Source organism: Anomaloglossus baeobatrachus, chromosome 6 (assembly GCF_048569485.1).
Source record: "Anomaloglossus baeobatrachus isolate aAnoBae1 chromosome 6, aAnoBae1.hap1, whole genome shotgun sequence".
Classification (NCBI taxonomy): Eukaryota; Metazoa; Chordata; class Amphibia; order Anura; family Aromobatidae; genus Anomaloglossus; species Anomaloglossus baeobatrachus.
Window position 1 is genome coordinate 116774184 of NC_134358.1, and position 23778 is coordinate 116797961.

General features: G+C 44.7%; 1 protein-coding gene across 1 annotated transcript in view; it reads left to right on the forward strand.

Annotated features, from left to right (window-relative positions):
- Positions 1–23778, forward strand: part of PREX2 (phosphatidylinositol-3,4,5-trisphosphate dependent Rac exchange factor 2) — a 582180-nt gene that overhangs the window by 379814 nt on the left and 178588 nt on the right. The window contains exons 24-25 of the mRNA XM_075353190.1: positions 11353–11575; positions 16366–16573. Of these exons, the coding sequence (XP_075209305.1) occupies positions 11353–11575; positions 16366–16573 (431 nt within the window). The remainder of the gene's footprint in view (positions 1–11352; positions 11576–16365; positions 16574–23778) is intronic.

Genomic DNA, 23778 nt, shown 5'->3' on the forward strand with positions numbered 1-23778 from the left:
GTCACGCGGGCACGCCAAATGAAAAGGGGGACGTAGTTGTACGGGCTTGGCCGTATTCAGTTAGTGACGTCACCCATGGTGTGTGGTGAAAGGTGGCACAACCGCTGCTGTTGTGGGACACCCGGGGGAGATGTAATGGCAGCTGGATGTTAACCCCTCCGTGGGTAGGGATGGTTGCCCCGGGGCCCAGTGGCTCTGTGCAGGGAATGGCAGGGGCCTGTGCGCCCGGACGTACCAGGGGAGTTGAATAAATCACACCTGTCTATTGGTAAACCAAGGTGCTGGTGGCCAGCCACCGCGGCCGGTTGTACTCTGGTCCCCCACCCGGTTTGGTGGTCACCATCTTTTCCCTCTGCACTGTGTTTGCTTGTGTTGGACTTCCCGGTATGGAACACGGGAGTCCGTTCCCGGCTTGTTGTGTACCTGAGGAGCCGTGCCCGTTGACGTTGACCCGTGGGATCTATTGGGCCCTGGCGGTTGCCCTATCCCTCTTTGTGGGTGGTTGTCTGCTTTTGGGACTTTGGTTGGGACAGGACCTAAAATCCTACCCTCAATTGGTTAATTAGCTAGGCCGTTGGTTTCGGTCCTGGATTCAGGGTCCAAGTACCACCTCTGTGCACGGTTTCCGGGTTGGTTCTCCGGTGTCGGTACCGGCGGGCTCCAACCCTGTCCCGGTCCACCTCGGATCTCTGGCTGACGTCTTCCCGTCGCCTGCTGACGGAGACCACCGTCTGCCACCTAGCCAAGGTACCAGGGCTTCGACCCTGGCACCTGTCAACTTCAGCTTCACCTCCGCTAGAGCTACACCTAGCCCCAGCCTCCACTCCTCTCAACTTGAACTCTAGACTTTATCTATCTGATTTCCCGCCCCGGGCTGTCTTGACCCCTAGGTGGGCGTTTCCTAACCGCCTGGTCCCGCCCACTAGTGTTCCTGTCTTGCCCTGAGGGGGGTGGCTAGGGTTTCGGGTCTGCTGTATGTAAACTAGGTGAGGGAAGATGTTATGCAGGGGCCTATTGTGTGACTACCTGCGATGTCAGGGCGTCACATGAGTGTGCTGCTTCTCTGGGGGACCTGGGGCCAGGAGGTCTCAGCGTTTGATCGATCGCAGGCCTTTTGTTATCGTGCTGATGTACTTGCCCTTCTTGTGGTCTGGCTGCACTCTATGCCGGATATAGTTCATATTATAACTGACCACATTGAAGGAGCTCATCTTTGTGAAGCTGAGGTGGTCTTTCCAATTGCAGCAGCGAAGCATCCTACTGGGGAATATTTAGAGTCCTTTTATACTTGTTTTCCTTGCTTGTCTTGTCTGTGTGTTCCACTTGAACTCCTGCCCTTTTACTCCCTTGAGGGTGTATCTAGGAGTTTAGCAAGGTACGGGAGCCAGGAATCTCCACCTTCAGGGGTAATCATGGGGACAGGGATAGGATAGCCTAGAGACAAGTTTCCTAGCTTGAGGGACAGCACAGGTGCACACTTGTCCCTGCTTCCTACCATCACTACCGTGACACACAAAAGTTTCATAATGAATATTGATTGTAAAGGAGGCTGGCTGCCTTGTAATTTCAATAGCTAAGTCAAACCCTTTTTTTTTTACCACAGCTCCACTTCTGGCCCCTTGTAAAGTGCTTCCAGTGTCGTGTACATTATCAGACCGGTGGAGGAAGATGACAGACTGCTCTTATTAATAGCTATACTAGATTCTTCATCTACCTGTGCATCACCTGTGACAGAGAATTATCAGCTATTAAAATGAGCCAGAAAGCCTCCCCCTTTCCAATCTCTACTGATGACACAATGTCACCCTGTGTCATATGCAAGCACAGAGAGGGTCACAGAAATGGAGCATCTGTGGCATTGGCACTGCTAATCCAAAAAGCGATAGCTTATGGATCGTAATTTTTTTAAATGTCTTTATTCACACCATGCTTTTAAAATTCACAGTAAAAGTTAAGTTTTCATTTTCAGACAGCCAGGGGAGCTGGGAGCTGCCACCCCGCGCTCCAGGTTGTCCCAGTTGCTGCTGGTCATGGCACACTCCAAGTCCTTCTGCGCATTTATCCCGTGCTTCACCACTTCCTGGGGAGGTGGGACTTCTGGGCCCTCGAGTAAGTTTCGGTTTTGCTCTGGTCCTGCAGGGGGCGGGCACAGCTTTTCATGCCATACCATTACCCAGCCCATGAAGAGTGGATACACCCAAGTTATATGGTTGCACATGCTGTCTGTTCTTTTTCAATGGCCGCCAGCGCATAGTCTTTTCACACATTCTGTTAAGGCACGCAGTACCCGTGGCAACGGGCACGACAATCCTGTTCGTGATGCCAAATTGACACGCCGGCCTCCTGGGCCTGGGGTGACTCGTTAACGGGCCGCGGTTCTGCTCCTGGGGCGACGCCGTGGTGAAACCCGGTTCCGTGACCCTGGCGGTGTTGTTTAGTAAATAGGAAGGGAATGATTATTTGTGACGCCACCTGTAGTATGCGGCACGTTAGGTACCGCTGCTGCAAGATGCGGGACCTCTGGGGCAGATGGTGACGCAGATGAGATGGTGCAGCTCTCCACAGGCAGAGATTGGCCCCAGGGCGGATGAGGGTAATAGTAGGTGATGGTGGGGGTTGCAGGGTCGAAGGTGCAGGCAAATAACGGAGTGACACAGGGATGCAGTCTCAAGGTTTTTACTCACTGTAGCAGGTTCCAAGGTAACACGACATGCTAGTGACCACCTTTTGAGTGCTGGGGTTTCACTGTGATGGGCTTCAGCCGATCCCGGGTAGTTCGGAGGTCGAGTCCCGTGCACCTTTTTTATGTGTACCTTCCCTGGTCGTCTTCCTGCGCTAGTGTGACGCCCTGGCCGGGCAAGGTAGTCACAAATAGGCCCCTGCACTACACCTTTCTCTCACTGGTGACATCAGCCAACCTTCAAAACCCTAGTCACCCCCCTCAGGGCTAGATGGACACACCAGGGGGCGGAACCAGGCGGTTGGAAGACGCCCATCAAGGAGTCTAGACAGCCCGGGGGCGGAAAAGTAGTGAGTTCGGAGTTTAGAGTTCAAGTTGGAGAGGAGTCTGGGCTGGAGCTGTGTGCAGCTCCAGCAGAGGCGAATACCCCAAATTGAACGGCGCCAGGGTAGGAGCCTTGGTGCCATTGGCTAGGAGGCAGATGGCGGTCTCCGTCTGCAGGACCCGGGAAGACGGCTCAGTGGAACCGAGGTGGATCGGGACAGGGTAGTGGCCCGCCGGTACCGACCCGGGGAACCGACTCAGAAACCGGAGCACACAGGGGGGTACTCGGACCCTGAAGCCAGGACCAGAAGCGTCTGAAACCGGTTAATTTACCGATTGAGGCCAGGACTAGAGGTCCTGTCCCACCCAAAGTCCCTATTAAAAGACATCAGCCCAACGAGGGGGGTAGAAGGCCACCGCAAGGGCTCAGAGATCCCACGGGCCAGCGTCTGCAGGAAAGGGCTCCTTAGGCTACATCCAGCCGGGAGCGGACTCCTGAAGTTGCAAGCACAGGCAGTCCACTATTACACAAAGGTGCAGGAGAAAGACAGAAACCACCAGCCGGGTGGGGGACCAGAATGCAGTCGGCTGCGGGCACCGACCACCATCACCTTGGTTTACCAGAGACTCATGTGTTTCCTTCAATAGTGAGTACACCAGCACCCTGCGGTGGCCCATCTCCCTGAGCCAAAACCCCAACGGGTCCCGGGGCCACCATCCCTGCCAACGGAGGGGATAACAACTTGCTGCATAACATCTCCCCCAGGTGCCCCATCACTGCAGCGGTGGTGTCCAACCTCACCACATACCGTGGGTGGTGTCACGAACTTAGTACGGCTCAGCCTGTACATATACATCCTACATCCACCACTACACACCCCCTTTTTGATCGAAGTGACCGCGAGACCCCCTGGTCCGGAGACCCTCGAGCCACCCTCAGAAGGTCCGGATCCGAGCAGCTCGGCTGCTGCAAGCGGGGCGGCACACTTGCTTCTCCCTCCTGCCTTGCGCTCTCGCTCGCAGAGCCCTGAGCCGGTGCCTGTGGACCCTTTTGGGTGGCGTGAAGCTCTATCTCTCGGTCCCTTGGAGTCACCTTCCAGCAAATTCGCAAATGGATGGGGCCTCGTTGCTTACAGTCACCTCAGCCGCTGGTTTTACTAGCGGAGTACGTAGGTCCTTCTCTTCTAGCCTAGGGACCAGTCTCTGATTTGCGGCCAAGTCCCTTCACCCAAAGATTATATGTGGACAAGGCCACAGGAGGATGTAGCACTTCCTGTGGTCTCTAAGACCCCTTCTGTCTTGCTCCTTGGTTGAGCAGCACCGGCTCCAGACCACAGGTCTTTCCTCCTCCACTGCTCCTTCCAACTTTCCTACTCCGACTGACAGTCCACTACCGTGTGTTCCCACTCCTAAGACTCCACCCCCCCAGCCTGGCTTCGGGTTCAGCACGCCCTTGCCATGTCTGATGAGGTGTTGCTGAGTGAGAGTGTTGTGTTTTGTGTGAAACAGTGGTGACCTCCTCCATACCCAAGATGGAATACCACACCTCTGGATGAGGTGCAGTACCTCTGTGGCGACTGAAGCCTCTGGGGCACCACACCGGGTGATGTGATGCGAGACTTGTGCGGGTTACACGTGAATCACTCGCTAGAGTGAGTCCGGCCTAAAGGAGAGAAAGGTTGTCATGTGGTCACAAGTATACAATATGTATACTCCTGGCCAGAATCCGACTAAATGAGCACAACCTTGGATTGAACAAAACCACACCTATCTAGTTGGATTTTGTCCGTGAGTCTGTATATAGCATTCTCTTGGCCTCGTGACCGCCATTCCCGGCTCTGACACTGGACAATCTTCACAGTGCACTGTTCGTGTGATGTCACAAGTCTGCAGTAACATAGAGTGACACATAGAGGGACTGTAGACTTGTGGATTTAAAATGGACAACCCCTTTAAGCACATTGTGTAAATAGAGGACTAGAACTTTTGCAGATCTAGGAAAGAAAATGCTTGGAATTTGTTTTCCATATGTTGGACACTGACCACAGTCCTTTGGGAAAAATATCTGAACTGCAAACTTTCAGAATCTGGTGTTGAATCTAGAAGTGATAATAACATTTCTCATGAGCTTTTAACTTGTGAAGATTTGCAAAGAATTTTGATTTTCATTCAATGTATCATAGGATGGCATATTTACTTTAGAGAAGTATTTCCTTTTTCAAAGAGCATATTTTATGATAGTGGATCTGACACCTCTATAGAGCGATGTGCAATCATTTCAGGGGGATTAAAAATAGGAAAATATATGAAGCTTCATTACAAAAACAGCTGATCTTTAAGTTTGTGCATGAATGATGCTATAAAAAAAACACTCAATTTTTCAAACCATGTTTTGGTATATCTGATCCAGATAGATCATTTGGGTACTGGCTTTGCTAGCACCAGAAACTAGGAGCACAGACTCATGGTCCCCCTGCCCAGCATCACACTTTCAACAGTATCAGCATCTTGGATGCCGATATAGATGAAAATGCGAACGTTCTGCTACCTCCTCCATCATTCCCTGCTGTATCCTCACTCTGACATCTCAGCACAGCAGGTGCAATGACGTCATTACTGCTGTAATTTTATCATTATTCATTAAAGAGAATCTGTCATCGCGTTTTCGCTATGTAATCTGAGAGCACCATAATGTAGGGGCAGAGACCCTGATTCAAGTAATATGTTTTGCAGTTGCAATACGATTAGTGTTTTATCAGCAGAAGATTATTACTACAGGACAAGCTGCCTCATGCCTCCTAGTCCAACTAGATCCCCAGGTGGTAGTTAGCAGCTCTCTGTCACTATACAATGTATACAGAAAGCTGTGGTGTGGATGAGGTTATACACAGCTCAACATTCAGAGCAATGCTAGATCTGCAGCAGAGAAATCTGTGATTCTATCATAACTGCTGCACTTAGTAAACTAAGTGACACATCACTGGAATCTGAGTCTTTGTTCCCTACATCATGCTACTAACAAATTGCATAACAAAAATCTGCTGACCAATTCTTTTTAAAGGAATTTTGAGCTCTGTATTGGACAAATGGTGCTTTCTACAGCTATCTAGTATCACAAGGGTACCACAACGGAGAGTGGTCCCTCCTATTTCTGGTGTCAGGAGATCACAGCTCAGGGCTTCATACACACTTGCTCAGGTTAATACAGCTGGCTGTGCAGATTCTTCTTGTTCGAGCGCTGCTAGGGTTAAGTAGATCCTCTGGTCTCCTGAACTCTGAATGAAAGCAATAGCCAGCTGTTATCTATTGCTAATTAGTTCTGCTATAAAGACTTCACTTCTAGCTCAGGTTATCACTTATGATAGTTTCTGCTTAGCTTGCCTCTACAGTAGAGGGAACATGTGAGCTGTGGACCAGGAAGCCATTCAGAGGACATTTGCTATATGAAAGCTGTGTTGAGATTTTCACTTCTTTAGTCCTTTTTGTTTTTTCCACGTATGGTCCATTCCTCATTATTATCTCTTATTGTTTGGAGTGCTTTGTATGATTTCTGTTTATTTTACCCTTGTCTGTCTAATCATGTGTCTTTAACCTAGAGCAAGACTAGTGTTCCCACTGCCCTGCGCTCTATACAAGGCTGAGTCCAGGGAAAGACAGGGATAGGCAAGTAACAGCGACGGGTTAAAAGAACCCGAATATTGATGTTAGGGAGTGCATAGATCAGCCTCAAGTGAGTTTAGGAGGTGACCCTGCTCCCCTTTCCCTATGGCCAGGGCCCTTTGTTGTATCGTGTTGTAACCTAGAGCAAGACTAGTGTTCCCACTGCCCTGTGCTCTATACAAGGCTGAGTCCAGGGAAAGACAGGGATAGGCAAGTAATCAGCGACGGGTTAAAAGAACCCGTATATTGATGTTAGGGAGTGCATAGATCAGCCTTAAGTGAGTTTAGGAGGTGACCCTGCTCCCCTTTCCCTAGCGCCAGGGCCCATTGTTGTATCGTGTACTCTGTGTGTTGCGGCACTCGCCGGGGGTACCCGTGTACCTAGCAGAACCCTGGTAGTCAGTGCGTTACATCCATATATTAATAAATGACAGTACAAAATGTTGAACTTCTAAATGTTTTAAGTAAAAGTAAAGTTTTATTTTACTGGTGATTTTCTCTATTTTAATTAAAAATACTTTTTAACAAATTTACTCAAAAAGTTTAGAAATAATTTGGAAATACTTGTGCTGCTTTGGAGAACTCATTATTCTACAAAGTGATATTCGACGTTTTGCTGGTTGCCATATCATACTTTTTATCCGATGGTTGTCAGACAAGTGATTGACAGTCCTCCTCATAACAGATGTAAAAAAATTACAGTCATCAAGTACTAAAGTAGGCTGTAGCATTAAGGGGTTAAACTAATTTGTTTGACAGCTTTTTGCTCCATAAAATATCTTTTTTCTATATATAATTACCGATCAATGGAAACCACATTGTCTGTATTACCAGTCAGGGAAACATTTTGGAAGTTGCTAAAGACTTCAAAAAGACTGTGCACTCTGACTTTTTGTTCAAAGGGAGAGTGTAACTATAGCAACCAAATTAGCATAGAAAGCGCGAACACTTTGTGTGCGAAAGTTGAATTCTATAAATAAGACATTTGCCGTATATTTATCCGTACTTTTCAGAAGTTACATTTAACTTAAAAAGTTCCAGATGTTTGTGGAGTCGCGATTGAAGCCCTTAAGTTCTGAAAATTGACCTGATTTAATTAAACTCTGGGACTGGGTTTCTTTAGTGTGTGGGAGACTCCAAGAACAAGATCCTTAGAAAAACAACAAATCACCCTAGTCCCTTAATGTCTAAGACTGACCAACTTGTAAAAATATAGAAATTAGATATAATATAGATAAATGAGATCTTGGAATTATGCTCTAGAGCGTTTGGGCTTCGCGTGATTTCTTTTTATTTACTTTTTCAAAAACTTTCAAATTGAAGAACATGATCACTTATTTACATTTTCTGAGAATTCACAATCCTTACATTGTAAAACGGTTTTACAGCAAAAGGTGACTCCATTAATAACCTGGAAATGCTTGAGCGCTTGTGGTCAGCCACAGTTTTTGCCCTAATGATATAACTGTAACTGGAAACAACAGGGTAAGCTAAGCTGACCATAAGGCTGAGGCCCCTGTGCTCACCCTCACACCCAGAGGTACCCTTGAAGGTAGGCAGGTCCAGGCCCCCAACGTGGCCCTATTTCCTGTTCTTGTCCCTGATGGTAAGAGCCCCCTCCACAACCCAACCCCCAGTGAGGCACAAGAACAGAAGTCAACAACCCCACCGACAAATAAAGATTAACAGGGGTAACAACGACAATTCGTACACACGGCAACCACACACAAAGGAGCCACTAATAGTGCACCAGGGGAAACAACATTAAATGTGGGAAGTAAACAGACTACAGGGTAACTTCCAAACCATACAACCAGCACACCATGAACTGCCACAGCCTGCACCAATGCTGCAGCCAACAAAACAAAACCGAAAGGGTTACTCCAGCTCCTTACTCCTCTTGACCAAGCTTTCGAATGAATGAAAATAGCCAGCACCCTCTTCTGGAAGTAGAGAGAGTATATATCGGACCTAGGCGTGGTCCAAACTGGAAACACCTTACCAGGAGTCAGGAGGTGCTGGAAGGTAAACTGACATTAACCCTCTCCTCCCCCAAGGAAAGGGAATCAATTTAATCACCAGATTCTCACAAGATAAAGTGAAACTCTGACCCAGAACATGTCACTAAACTCTGCAACAGAGGAAAGACCGTGATAATAAGGACACTACAAGTCCTACTTTGACTCTGTACAGCTGTCCTATATGATGTAGGATATCAGGTTTAAAATGATGCAATGTAAATTTTTGGCAGGTAACATTTAAACACTGCAATACGCAAAGAGACTCCTGAATATTCTAATTCTGGCTACTTAACCACTTACATGCCATGGTTAATGCCAATTGCAGCACCAAGTGTTTTAAAGAAGAAGGAGCTCCCTTGCTCCATCCAAGCAGTTACGGGTGTTGATAGGTTGCTATTGAGCTTAATGGTGACTCTTCTTATTAGTACACCTGGAACAGGATGCCTATTAGTGTTATGCCTCTTTCCCATGTACGTATTATTCAGGTACATGTGGTATCCATTTTTTTTCACAGATACATGCACCGAGTATAACCTATGGTGATCTTCTCATGTCTTTGTTTATAGACTGATGGAAACACTGATTACACTGGTGCTGGTTTTTCTTGGATGTGTTTAATATGCACATGTGAAGGTGGTCTTATGCTGACAGCCATAATGCCAAGCCATGCAGAAGTATTCCTGTGGTATTATGTAAAAAATATAAACCATGAAAAACTGAATATGATTGGTGTTGCCAAGTCTGTTACAACCAGACTGTAAAGTAATGGTATTTTACATAAACTGTGAACTCTATTAAAGGGAATCTCTCACCTACTCACCTGCGGGGAGGTCCGGTCCAATGGGTGTCGCTGGATTTGACCCCGTGCCTCCTTATTTAGCTTATTTCTTGCAATCACCATCCTCCTTCTTGCTTTGTGTGGATGGTACGTCATATGTCATCCACCCAGTGTCCTCCATTGTGCTTGTGCGCATGCGCACTTCTCTCTGCGCTGCTGTGGACAAAGTACTATGATGTGCAGGTGTGAGGAAAGGACAAAGAAAGCCATCACATGCGCACTACAATACGTTGATCTGCTCAGAGCAGGGCAGAGAGAAGTGTGGACAACGGGTACACTGTGTGGATGACATAGGAGACGTTATCAACATGAAGCAAGAAGGAGGAGAGCGATCACAAGCAGAGAGGAGGCACTGGATCAAGTCCATCAACACCCATCGGCTCGAACCACCCGCAGGTGAGTAGGTGACTGGATATCTTTAAAAAAAAAAGGCAAAGAGCTGTTTTTGTTTAAAACGGTTTGTAAATAAAAAAAAAATAATCCTGTACCCTAAAATAATACCAATAAAAATCTACCACTTGTCCTGCAAAAAAAACAAGCCCTTAGACAATTCAGTGAATGGAAAAAAAAAGTTATGGACCAATGAATGTGGCAACAGTATGGCAAAAATATGTAGCTGGTAGAAGCAAAAGTAGTACAACACAACAAATGGCTATGCAAATTTGGTGTCCTTTAATCATACTGAGCTGCAGAATCAAGGTTATTTTTATTGTTAGGTCAATAATGTTAATACTTCCTGCAAAAAACAATCCCCTTTATGGGTGTGTAGATGATGAAATAAATAGTTCTGGCCATGGCACCAAGGGGTTACGGCTGTGATTGCTAAATGTTTCCAAGTCGTACAGTAATCTGCAAATACTCAATTTGATACCTAAAGTTCTACAAGGTTTTCCTTATTCTAATTTTGGTGCACGAATCTTGCAGGTTTGTGTTTAATCTTTGTCCTATGTTTTTTATTCACAGAATTTTTTTTTCTATAAGAAATAAAACATTACTTATCAGTAATTATGAGTTTCCACTTCACTATTCTGTTCATTCATTTTTTTAGTTTTATCTGTTTTTCCAATCTTTTTTTTTTAAAGGGGTATTCCCATTTCCAAGATCCTATCCCAATATGTAGCAGATATAATAATAAGAATATTAGGAAATACCTCCAACTAGAAATGTAGCATAGTTCTCCTGATTCACTATGTCGCTTACCTCATGTGCAGGGCATTGGAGGACCTTAGATATCCATGGATACAACCACACATATAGTCACATTTAGTTAGCTAGTTGCTAGTGGTCATAACCATGGATACCTAAAGGTCTTCCAATGCCCTACACATGAGGTAAGAGAACCATGGATACCTAAGGTCCTCCAATGCCCTGTGCCCTGTACGTGAGGTAAGAGACATAAAATCAGAAAAACTAATTTAACTAATTTAATTTTTTGCAAAAAAAAGATGCAGAGACATTTTCTCATCACAAACAGTCCTTTGATATGGGAGCTGTCACAGCTGCTTACTTGTCTTTATTCACCACAACAGGGGAAATGTAATTAGATGTGTGTGATCAAATAAATCCATGTAATAAATGGCTGGACCAGTTGCAAGAGCAGTAAGCAACTTCGATCTCTAACTTATAGAGGGGGATACTGAACGGGACCACCTCTAGGCTGTCCATATGGAAAAATGGTGATTGAGATGAGGAAAAGCCCTTGAATGGAGGTAGCATTTCTAAGAAGTTTTCAGTAGACAGAAATGTCTATAACACTATGTATTCTTTATAAGTCTTAATTATGTCTTTGGTAACATGACCATATTTTTTATATCATTTTTTGTATTTAGTTTTCAAGGGTCCTGAAAAACCGAGCCTGGCCTACATTCAAACAAGCCAAGTCAAAGATTTCACCTCTACATAGCAGTGATTTCTGTCCAACAAACTGTCATTTCAATGTAATGGAAGTGTCATATCCCAAAACCCTCACGTCACTTGGGAGCGCTTTTGGGGTTCAACTAGACAGCAGAAAACAACCATCACAAGACAAAGAGAATAAAAATATAGAGCAAGGTAATATTGGATACTTTTGAGTGTTAAAAGAAGTCTGTCAACTCCAATAGAAATCATGCCTGTACTATAGATTTTACTACATTTGCTGATGATAAAGTAGCTTTTGCTATTTTAGAAATTTCAGGGATTCTATCAGTGCTGGTGAGACCAACATAAGTAAGTAGACAAACTTGTAGAGATGTCCGATACATAGGTTGGACCCTTTACTATATACAGTTCATGCATAAATGTAGTCATTTCTAAAATAGTAACAAATAGCGGAATATATAGCTGCATAGTAAGTGTAGACACTCCCTGCATCCACACAGCTAAGTCACACACCTCAACAGTTCTTTCTTTCAAAAGTGGAAACCCACACAAAGGACATGGTATTCTTGGTTTGAAAATTCCAGCAACTCGACCAGGAAATTATAAAAACAACTTTTATTCCATATCTTTAAAATCGTTCAGAAATAGACATGGTTTTAAAAAAACATATGGTTCACCAATGCAGGGGATTGGCTTACGCGTTTCGAACTGGAGAATCCTTACTCATAGCATTGATGCTATGAGTAAGTACCATGTCCTTTGTGATTATCCAGAATCAAGTTCCCTGCACCGCCCTGGATTGATTGGACTCCTCCAGACTTCTCATATGCTGTGGTTCGGTGAGCTGTCAAAATTTTTGTTTTTCTTCTATGGAAACACTCCCACTATTACCTTTTGGCAGGGCTGAAGACATTAAATCCTTCCTTACTTTAACACTGACCAGAAAAAAAAATGTAATCTAATAAGTCAATCAGGGTTCCCCAGAGCACCTTTGACATAGCCAAAAGCTATTTTCACCACTTCAAATGGAGTACATAGACTCTTTGATTGACAGGTAAAACATAGTTGCACACTGACACTCTAGGAGCCTAGCGGTGCACACACAGTGTTAATGAGTGCATGCTCTTCTTCGCTCCTGTTTGTAGCTCTTAATTGTTACATTGACAGGTGTATCAGTAAAGCCAAGGGCAGCTTCAGTCAGGAAAGGAGAGTGCACATGCACAAACACTTTCAGCAGGTCACCGGCCTCCAGTAGTGTTCAGTTACGCCCACAGGAGCGTATAACATGGATGAGTGCTTTCCGATGTTTTCTTAGATAGCCCTTGGACCAAATTTATACTGTGGTGCAGCGCTTTTTTTGTCATACCGATACGGCATGTTAAAAAAAATTGCAGAATGCTATAATTGCCAGCGTAAATATTGGAATGCGTGCACCCATTCAAGTCTATGGGTTTGTGAAAAACATCGGACTGCACTTCCTACAAAAACAATGCAGAAGATGGGTAAATTAAGTTCTCCATCTTCTCGTCACCCGTGCTTTGATTCTTGTATGCGAGAGAATCGGATCCCAGAAACATGGCACTCAACTCGGACTTGGAGCGGAGTTTGAGCCAAGTATCATTAGCATATCGCATCTGATGCTCTTAAATGAGAGATTATATTCTTGTCACCCAAGGCCTAAATACAAACTCTTGGCACGCATTGTTAAACAAGAGTCAGTGCATCCCACACTAATCGGCCACTCTGCGGTGCACCAAGGATCCTTGATTTACATTTGTATGAAAAACAAAAAACATTTCTTTCTGGACAGTAAAAGCAGTAAAATATCTAGTACATAGTATAGGATGATTTCTATAGGGGCTAAGTCCCATAATGAACTATACTAGCAGTATCATTGGAGTTTTGGAAGTGACAGACTCACTGTAATATCTGAAAATCTAAAAATTCTATTTGCATGTATGGGGCAAATTCACATCTTTGTGGATTGCTTTGTTGGCTTTTGCCATTCATGAAGTCTGGAGAACATCTGTCTGCTCCTACCATTTCTAACTAAGTATATATTGATTTTGTGAGTCAAGTACATTACACTTGGAGGAATGTAAATTGCATTTATCTTGACCTTTTGGCTTCTTAATATCTGAAATTCATAAGAGACCAGTATTTATTGAAATTGTTTCTCACTAGGAATACAATTCTGGAGCCTGGTACTTATGAGCTGCTGCCCTAAGTGCCCGATGCGGCCTGTAATACGATATCACGCATCACATATGCATCATACGGAAGATTTCCTAGAAGCGATATGCATTTTCTCACTGCTTACATATATCTACTAGTTCTGATTTCAACATATTGAGTGATGGAAGTGATTATAGGGACCGTTGAGAAGAGATATCTGATGCCAATAATAATAATTATATTTTAATTTATAAAGTGCCCATATATTCCACAGCGGATAGACTACACAGCATGCATGCAGAGCATTGCTACCCATCTTACAGCTATACATACAGTACAGACCAAAAGTTTGAACACACCTTCTCATTCAAAGTTTTCTTTATTTTCAGGACTCTGAAAATTGTAGATTCACATTGAAGGCATCAAAACTATGAATTAAAACATGTGGAATGAAATACTTAAAAAAGTGTGAAATAACTGAAAATATGTCTTATATTCTAGGTTCTTCAAAGTAGCCACCTTTTGCTTTGATTACTGCTTTGCACACTCTTGGCATTCACTTGATGAGCTTCAAGAGGTAGTCACCGGAAATGGTTTTCCAACAGTCTTGAAGGAGTTCCCAGAGATGCTTAGCACTTGTTGGCCCTTTTGCCTTCTCTCTGCGGTCCAGCTCACCCCAAACCATCTCAATTGGGTTCAGGTCTGGTGACTATGGAGACCAGGTCATCTGGCGTAGCACCCCATCACTCTCCTTCTTAGTCAAATAGCCCTTATACAGTCTGGAGGTGTGTTTGGGGTCAATGTCCTGTTGAAAAATAAATGATGGTCCAACTAAATGCAAACCGGATGGAATAGCACGCCGCTGCTAGATGCTGTGGTAGCCATGCTGGTTCTGTATGCCTGTAATTTTGAATAAATCCCCAACAATGTCACCAGCAAAGCACCCCCACACCATCACACCTCCTCCTCCATGCTTCACGGTGGGATCCAGCCATGTAGAGTCCATCCGTTCACCTTTTCTACAAAGACACGGTGGTTGGATCCAAAGATCTCAAATTTGGACTCATCAGACCAAAGCACAGATTTCCACTGGTCTAATGTCCATTCCTCGTGTTCTTTTGCCTAAACAAGTCTCTTCTGCTTGTTGCCTGTCCTTAGCAGTGGTTTCCTAGCAGCTATTTTACCATGAAGGCCTGCTGCACAAAGTCTCCTCCTAACAGTTGTTCTAGAGATGAGAAGGTCCAAACGTTTGGTCTGTGCTGTAGATGCAATTCTCATTATAACACAATATAGCATAAATAAAAAAAACTTGGGCTAATTGTGTCTTTTTGTGTCGTTGTTGATGATTTACCATCAATGTAGTCCTTACCTATACAGATCATACTATTAAAGGCTTATTCCCCACTTGACAACTATCAGCTACTGGGCATGCGTGCCAATTATTAATTCTTTGTCCGTGGGACTGCCAGAGACAGACAGGTACCGCACTGTTCTAATGAAACATTTTATAGGCCCATTCTCTGGATCATGTTCAAATTGTAGAAATTAGCAACTTATCAAGTTGGTAATAATAACCTTTTAAAAAGGACCAACTACCAGGATTTTCCTATATAAACTAAAGCCAGTGCTTTACTGGTGCTATCATGCTGATTCTATACATACCTATAGTTGTGAGATTGGATGTATACCTTCTGAAATATAGGCAAGTAATGTTTGTGCAATGCACTGTTATTTGATGGATAGGTGCAACAGAATATATAACAGATGGGTCGATTTTTGCTAATTATTCCCGCCCTTGTCTGCCTGCCTTTCCTTCCTCCCCCTGTCTCTGTTATTACAGGGGGAGGAAGAAGAGAGGAAGGACAGGCAGTCAGGGGCTGGTATAATTAGCAAAACCCAACCCACCTATTAGATATTCTGTAGCTGCTATCAATCAAATAACAGTACATTGCACAAACTTTACTTACCTGTATTTCAGAAAGTTTACATTCGATCTCACAACTACAGGTATGTATAGAATCAGCATGATAGCACCAGTATAGCACTGGCTTTAGTTTATATATGAAAATCCTTAGGATAAGTCATCAATGTCTGATTGGCCGGGGTCCGACATCCCACACCCCTGCCTATCAGCTGTTATCAGTGTCGGCAGCAGCAGTAGGCCTGTAATGCTCAGTTGAGGAGTTGTCCAGTCTTCTGATAGCGGTTTAATTGATTTGAATAGGCGGTAGATGTGCAGTACCCGGTCACAGCCACTATCAGAAGATGGGGCAGTTTTGGAACTGAGCATTTCTGTCTCCTTACTGCCAAAAGGACCGAGGGCAGCTGAGAGGTGGGGGCGTGGAGTGTTGGACCCCAGTCGATCAGACATTGATAACCTAACCTAAGGATAGGCTAGCAATATAATTGTCAGCTCTGCTGTGCATTTGTGAAAAGGCAGCTTAAAGTGCCGGGGTGTACATACAGCTTGCGTTCCCAGTATAGTGAGCAGTGCTCTGATTGGTGACTGTAGCCGCCCCATGCACTCCCCCATGACTGAAAGTAGATCCTGAGAGGAAATAAGTTAATTTTCTCCCGGTAGGTGCTCTTTCAGGCAGGTGGCCAGACAGCATGTAGCGCAATGCAGATTAACCCCATATCTGCAAGTAAATAGTGATTTCTGAAATTATAGGTTTCCTTTAGTCAAAATGGAGATTATGACTTGAATTGTTACTTCTCTTGTGTGGTTAATAAAATATTCTTCATAGAAATATTAAAATGTAACTGTGTTACCATGTGACTATTTGACTTTTCTTAATATTGTTTAGGCAAACTAAACCCTATGGTATACATACAACATACCATAACCACAATGGCCGCACCATCAGGACATTCCCTGGGGCAAAGAGATGGTCATGGACTGAGGTATCTGCTAAGCAATGAAGATTTAGAAACACAAGATATTCATCACAAATTACTATGCAAGCTCCATTGTGCACTGGCAGAGGTGGAAACATGTGTATCTCAGATTGATGAGTAAGTAATCCCCACATCATTTAGTGGCCATTTTGGACCACTCTTGATCAAATATCATAAATACCAAAAAATAATTTCCAAGTTGATAAAATCAAAATTTTTTTTGACAACACCAAGATCAAGTTTGTCCTAAAATAAAGTCATTACCTTCAGTATTTGCTATGCCATGTTGATAAGAACTGCTGGTGTAGGGATATCATAAACCTGGTGTTCATGTCCTAAAAAGTCCATTTGAGCCATCATAGTCAATGATATCAATCCTATTTTTGTAAAATACGAAAGATTCTCATCCTCTCGTTATTAGTTTTTGAAAATAGAAGCATTACCATATGTGTTATAGTAATTTCTGTCCACTAAGCCTTGGCCACAGGACATTGGAACATTTGGGTATAAATGAAGTTTAGGCCTTAAAGGGAACCTGTCACCAGATTTGGTGACTATAAGCTGTGGCCACCACCAGTGGACTCTTATATATAGCATTCTAACATGCTGTATATAAGAGCCCAGGCCGCTGTGTAGAACGTAAAAATTACTTTGTAATACCCACCTAAGGGGCGGGGCGGTGCAGACTGGTCGGATGGGTGTCTCCGTTCTCCTCTTTCGGACATCTTTGTCCTCCTTCTTCAGAAGCCTGAGTGCATGATGTGTCCTACGTCATCCACACTAGCCAGTATTGAGGTCCCGCACAGGCGCATTAAAATATTTTGATTTGCTCTGCTGAGGGTAGATCAAAGTGCGCCTGCACAGGACCTCAATGCCGACCTGTGTGCATGATGTAGGATGCATCATGCACCCAGGCTTCAGAAGAAGGAGGACAAAGATGGCTGAAAGAGAATGGAGACACCCATCTGCACCGTACCGACCGTTTAGGTGAGTATTATAAAGTCATTTTTACATTCTACACAGTGGCCTGGGTTCTTCTATACAGCATGTTAGAATGCTAGAATGCTGTATATAAGAGCCCACTGGTGGTGGCCGCAGCTTATAGTCACCAAATCTGGTGACAGGTTCCCTTTAAAAGCCCACCCAGCTCATGTAATATAGAGATCTGGACAGAGATATTGTTTTTCTTTTGCAAGGTCCATAACTATTGGTCACTACATAAATAGTTACATAGGTTGAAAAAAGACCTAGATCCACCTGGTTCAACCTTCCTCCAACAATTATACATTTTGTCACTAAATCATTTATAACCGACAACGTAATGTGTAGTGAGGAAATCATCCAGCCCTTTTTTAAAAGCTGCTATAGACTCTGCCATCACTACCTCTTGTGGTAGGGCATTCCACAGTCTGACTGCTCTAACTGTAAAGAACCCTTTTCTATTTAGCTGCCAGAATCTCTTTTCTCCTCTCGCAGGGAATGCTTCCTGGTCCTTAGTATTGTCTTTGGAAGGAATGAATTATGTGCCAGTCCTTTATATTGACCACACATGTATTTATATATATAAATGAGATCTCCTCTGAGACTTTTTTTTAAAAAAGTTAAACATATCTAACTTTTTCAATCTCTCATCATACAACTAGAGTTTCTTCTTTTTCTCACTAAATACATATGATTATAACACTAGGTTATGGGGTGACATACTAGGTTTCCTTGCTGGACCTGTCACACATGCATTTTTTATTTTAAGTTGTTAGGAGATAGGAAGTGTGTACCGCATGGTGACCTGTCCCATGACACTTAAGGCCACTTTACACACAGAGATAAATCTTTGGCAGATCAGTAGTTGCAGTGAAATCATGGACATATTGTTCCATTTGTACACAGCCACAAACCTGGCACTGATTTCCACAATTTCACTGCAACCACAGATCTGCCGCAGATTTATCTCTGTGTGTAAAGTGGCCTTTACAGTCCCTGGGCATTTCATGGCTGAGGAAACAGGAACAAGGACATTTCCAAGGCCACATTTTTAAAACTTTGGGTTAAAATGTATGAGGTGAGTGTTATTTTTGTCCATTTTATTTGCCTGTTTACAAACTAGTGCCTAAGCACCCTGATGCTTGATCGGGTAACAAGCAGTGCTGAGCACGCTCGCTCATCTCTAGCAATAACCCATCCAATCCACACAGGCAAAGAAATCAAAACATAGATTCAATAAATTAAGTTATGTGTAATAATCATAGATGACACAGGGAAAAGGATTGGACAAATGCAGAAAGAAAGGTGCAAAAAGCCATGTAAAGTCAAGACACCAGCTGAATTATATCAGTAATTGGAAAGCAATCCTGACACTTTTTAAAAAAAATATCAGCTTGTTCAACTGATAGCCTATAGAGAGGTGTCTCATTACCAAGGTGACACACAAGAAACCTCTCATGATGGGTAAAACCAGTGAGCTGTCTCAAGACCTTTGCAACTACATTGTTGCCAAACAGATTGATGACATTGGTTAAGCAATTTCTAAACTACTGAAGGTTCCAGTGAGCACTGTTGGATCCATAATTCAGAAGTGGAAATAAATTAATTTCACCATAAACAAATCACGACAAGGTGCTCCCTGCAAGATGTCAGACACAGGAGTGAAAAGAATTAACAGAAGAGTAGAGGAAGAGCAAAGGACCACCTGTGGAAAGCTAAAAAAACCCCTGGAATTAGCAGGTACAATGTTTCCTGGAAAACAAAAAGTAATGCACTCAACCTCCATGTGGGCACGCTCACCATACAAGACCATTGCTGAACAAACAGCAAGTACAGGTGCGTTTAACGTTTGCTCGGCAATATTTAGACAAGCCTGTGAAATACTGGGATAATATAGTCTGCTCAGATGAGACCAAAAGTGAACTTTTTGGATGCCATAATACACATCATGTTCGGAGGCTGTTAACACAATACCAACAGTGAAGATTGGAGGTGGGAACTTCATGGTCTGGGGCTGTTTTTCAGCATATGCCACTGGCAAACTTTATGTAATTGAAAGAAGGTTGAATTGATAAATGTACAGAGACATTGTTACTAAACATCTGTTGCCATCTACCAGAATAATAAAGATAAATCAAGGGTAGACATTTCAGCAAGACAATGATCCCAAACACACTGCCAAAGAAACTCATTTCGATTCAGAGAAAGATATTACAAGAATCACCTGACCTGAACCCAATAGAAAATTTATGGAAGGAACTAAAGCCCAGCCCATGGAACCTACAGGATTTGTAGAGTCCTTGTGTGGAAGATGCGACTAGTTTCTCCATACAGGAGGCATCTTGAAGCTGTCATCACCAAGAAAGGCTTTTGTACGAAGTATTACTTGCATTTCAGAAAGTGTGTTCAATACCTCTTTCCTGTGTCATTTCTCATTATGATTGAGTGCTCTCAGTGAGAGAAACAAAAATAAAATTTTGTAGTTCTGATACCTTTTAATGGCTAACTAAGATAAAAATAAAATATGATGTTATAAAGCAAGCTTTCGAGACATCTCAGGTCTCTTCCTCAGGCATGGTATGACAAAATAGCTGAAGAAACACAAATATATACACAAAACAGGGCAGAGCGATGCATAGTAAAAGGACATTTAAATAAACAAACACTGAGCTTGGAAAGTGAGTCCTTAATTAGCTTTGATTAGTGGTGTGAGTTTTATTGTCCAAAATATCCATGTAGGATCAGAGGCCTGGTGCCCTTGTAGTCTCTGGAGCTGACCTCTCAGATTTTATAATGAGTCATAAATCCTTCTGAGAGATTGAGTCCTGTGTCCACAGAGTTAAACAGTGTGATGGTACCACAACCTTTTTCTTATTTCTCATTATTACACATAACAAAATTGTTTAAAAGAACAGAGAGTCCTCAGTGGTTGATACCTTTTAATGGCTAACTGAAAAGATGGTAATAATTGCAAGCTTTCGAGACTACTCAGGTCTCTTCATCAGGCATGGTATAACACAAAATCTGAAGAGTCACGTATTTATACACAACAGGACTTAGAATAGTGCAGTAAAAAAAAAAAAAAAAAAAAAAAAAAAAAAAAAAAATTTTTTTTTTTTTTTTTTTTTTTTTTTTTACTGCACTATTCTAAGTCCTGTTGTGTATAAATACGTGACTCTTCAGATTTTGTGTTATACCATGCCTGATGAAGAGACCTGAGTAGTCTCGAAAGCTTGCAATTATTACCATCTTTTCAGTTAGCCATTAAAAGGTATCAACCACTGAGGACTCTCTGTTCTTTTAAACAATTTTTTTATCTCTACTGGCTAACACGGTACAAAGATATATTTTACTTGTATTACACATAACCTAATTTATGAATATCAATGGTTGGATTTCTCTTGCCTGTGTGGATTGGATGGGTTGTTACCAACATCTAGTGGGAAATTCATGTCAATAGCACCTTAAGAAATATATTTACTTAGAAAAAAGTGTTCAATGCATATTTCACCAGCCATGTGTATATATATATACTGTGTATATGTATTGTGAGACTGTGACCGGGGTTGTCTATGACGGCCGGTACGTCTCGCCCCGGTTGTGCTCCCTCCATGTATAGAAAGCAACTCCACTCCAGGGTTAATGCTGTTTCCCTGCAGGCTGAAAGGAGGGTTAAAAGGAAACAGGAACATGGGCGTGGGTCCCTAGTGTGAGGGAGTGAACACAACTCCCTGAGTTTCTGCCAGAGAAAGACATGTGTGCTGTTTTGGACTTTTGGTTTGTGCAATAAACCGTGTGCTGTGACCATTGGTACCTGGATCCCGTGTCTTCTGCCGCGCAGCCGACCACGCTACCTTACAGATGGTGGAGAATGCGGGCATGCCAGCCCGGTGAGGTGTAGCATCCATCCCTGGTGACCCAGCAGCGCATGTCCTGGATTTGAGCGGCTATACTACAGCCCAAACCCGGCGACGCCATGGAGGACATACTAAAGCAGCTGGCTCAGGCTAATGCACAGCAACAACAGACCAATGCACACCTGCTCCGGTCGTTGGATCGTCAGCAGCAATCCTTGCAATTGCAGGAACAAAGGCACCAAGAACAGATGGTTCTCCTGGCCAAGTCGATCCGTGCCGGACCGGCAGCAACAACCCCGGGACCGGGTGACGACGGCAGCGTCCGGAAAACAGTGAGACAAGCGTTGCAAAAGATGACCCGGAGGATGATGTGGAAGCGTTCCTGGCGGTGTTTGAGCGGGTGGCCGAGCGGGAAAAGCTGCCGACCCCCCAGTGGGCTGAGGTATTGTCGTCCTATCTGACGGGGGAGCCCCAAAAAGCATACCTGGACCTCTGTACCGAGGACGCCATAGAATATGAGACCCTGAAAGCCGAAATACTTGCTCGGTTGGGGGTGAATACCTATGTACAGGCTCAGCGGGTAAATCAGTGGTTCTATGAGGAAGTCAAACCCGTACGCTCCCAGGCCTATGACTTGTTGCATCTGGTAAAGAAGTGGTTGCAGCCTGACACTCTGAGCCCTGCGCAAATGGTGGAAAGGGTAGTGGTTGATCGCTTTGTGCGCACTTTACCCGTCACCATTCAACGGTGGGTAGGACAGGGCGACCCAAGTACCCTGGACCAATTAGTGTGCCTGGTGGAGCGGCATGTGGCTACGCAGGACTTGATACAGGACACTGAGACTTTGCGTGCCGTCCGTCGGTCCGGCCCCTCCAAGCCTCGGGCCAAGGATCCACCGCTGACACCGGTGCGGGAGTCCGCTACTGTCCCGTCTGAGGCCGCGCCCGCCGTCCCTGAGGTCCGGAAGGCTATGTACCCTAAACGACAACTCGTCAAGGGGGTTTCCTTCCCTATTAGATGTTGGCGGTGCCAGTGGGTGGGACATATGGAAGCCCAGTGTCCACTCACCACGGAGCCCATGGATTGTGGGGTTACCCGGTGGGGTTCAATGTATGCTCAGGCGGTGTGTACCGCGGACCTTGTCTCCCCGGAGACTGAGCCCCACTTGTGCCAAATACAGGTGAATGGATGTCCGGTTACATGCTTGTTGGATTCCGGAAGCTTAGTGACCCTTGTGCGATCAACCCTAAGGGCTGAAGTAAAGGCCACAGGACGTACCGTGGGGGTGGTTTGCATACATGGGGACTGCCGAGACTATCCCACGGGGATTTTCACCATCACAGCACCCTGCGGTCAGGTGCAACATGAGGTGGGGCTTATGAACACTCTTCCCTATGACGTAATCCTAGGAAGGGATCTGCCGCATTTTTGGACTCTATGGAAGGGGCCTCCTAAGTCCCCTCAGGTATTGGACAGTCCGGGACCTGAGCCCGACAATCCCGAATCCGGGACGCCTGCCGTAGGGATCCCCATGATAGGGACAGAATGTGAACCCAATAGGTCGCCCCTAGAGGTATTGGCAAGAGAGGCTGAGATGGTCGAGCCCATCCCAGAGTTGAAGGCGTCCCCGGATACGTTTGGAACAGCCCAACTCCAGGACCCTACATTAATACATGCCCGGAGTCGGGTGACAGTGGTTCACGGGGTGGCACAGCTGCCCGGTGCCCAGGTAAGGTACCCCCATGTCGCTCTTAAGCAGGATTTACTCTACCGGGTAGATGAAATACGGGGCGTGGGGGTAGAGCAGTTAGTGGTGCCCCAGCCGTATTGCCGGCGGGTCCTCGACTTGGCTCATAAACACCTGATGAGTGGCCACCTAGGGGTCAAGAAAACGCAGGAGCGAATATTGCAAAGGTTCTATTGGCCCGGGGTCTTTGGGGAGGTAAAACGGTTCTGCGAAACCTGCCCGGAGTGTCAGCTTACCGCACCCCTGGCCCACTTTCGCAGTCCGTTGGTACCGTTACCCATTATAGAAGTCCCTTTTGAACGGATAGGGATGGATCTGGTGGGGCCCCTCGTAAAGTCCGCTCGAGGGCACCAACACATCCTAGTGATCGTTGACTATGCCACCCGGTATCCAGAAGCGATACCTCTCAGACATACTGCGGCAAAGCTTATAGCTCGGGAGTTGTTTGCTGTGTTCTGCCGGGTGGGGTTGCCCAAGGAGATCCTTACGGATCAGGGGACCCCATTCATGTCTAAAGTGACCAAAGAGCTATGCCGGCTACTCCAGATCAAGCAGTTGCGTACGTCTGTGTATCATCCTCAAACGGACGGTTTAGTGGAGCGATTCAATAAAACCCTGAAAACCATGCTCAAAAGGGTGATTTCCAAAGATGGGAAAGACTGGGATATGATGCTTCCCTATTTGATGTTTGCCATCCGAGAGGTGCCACAGGCATCCACGGGGTTTTCGCCTTTTGA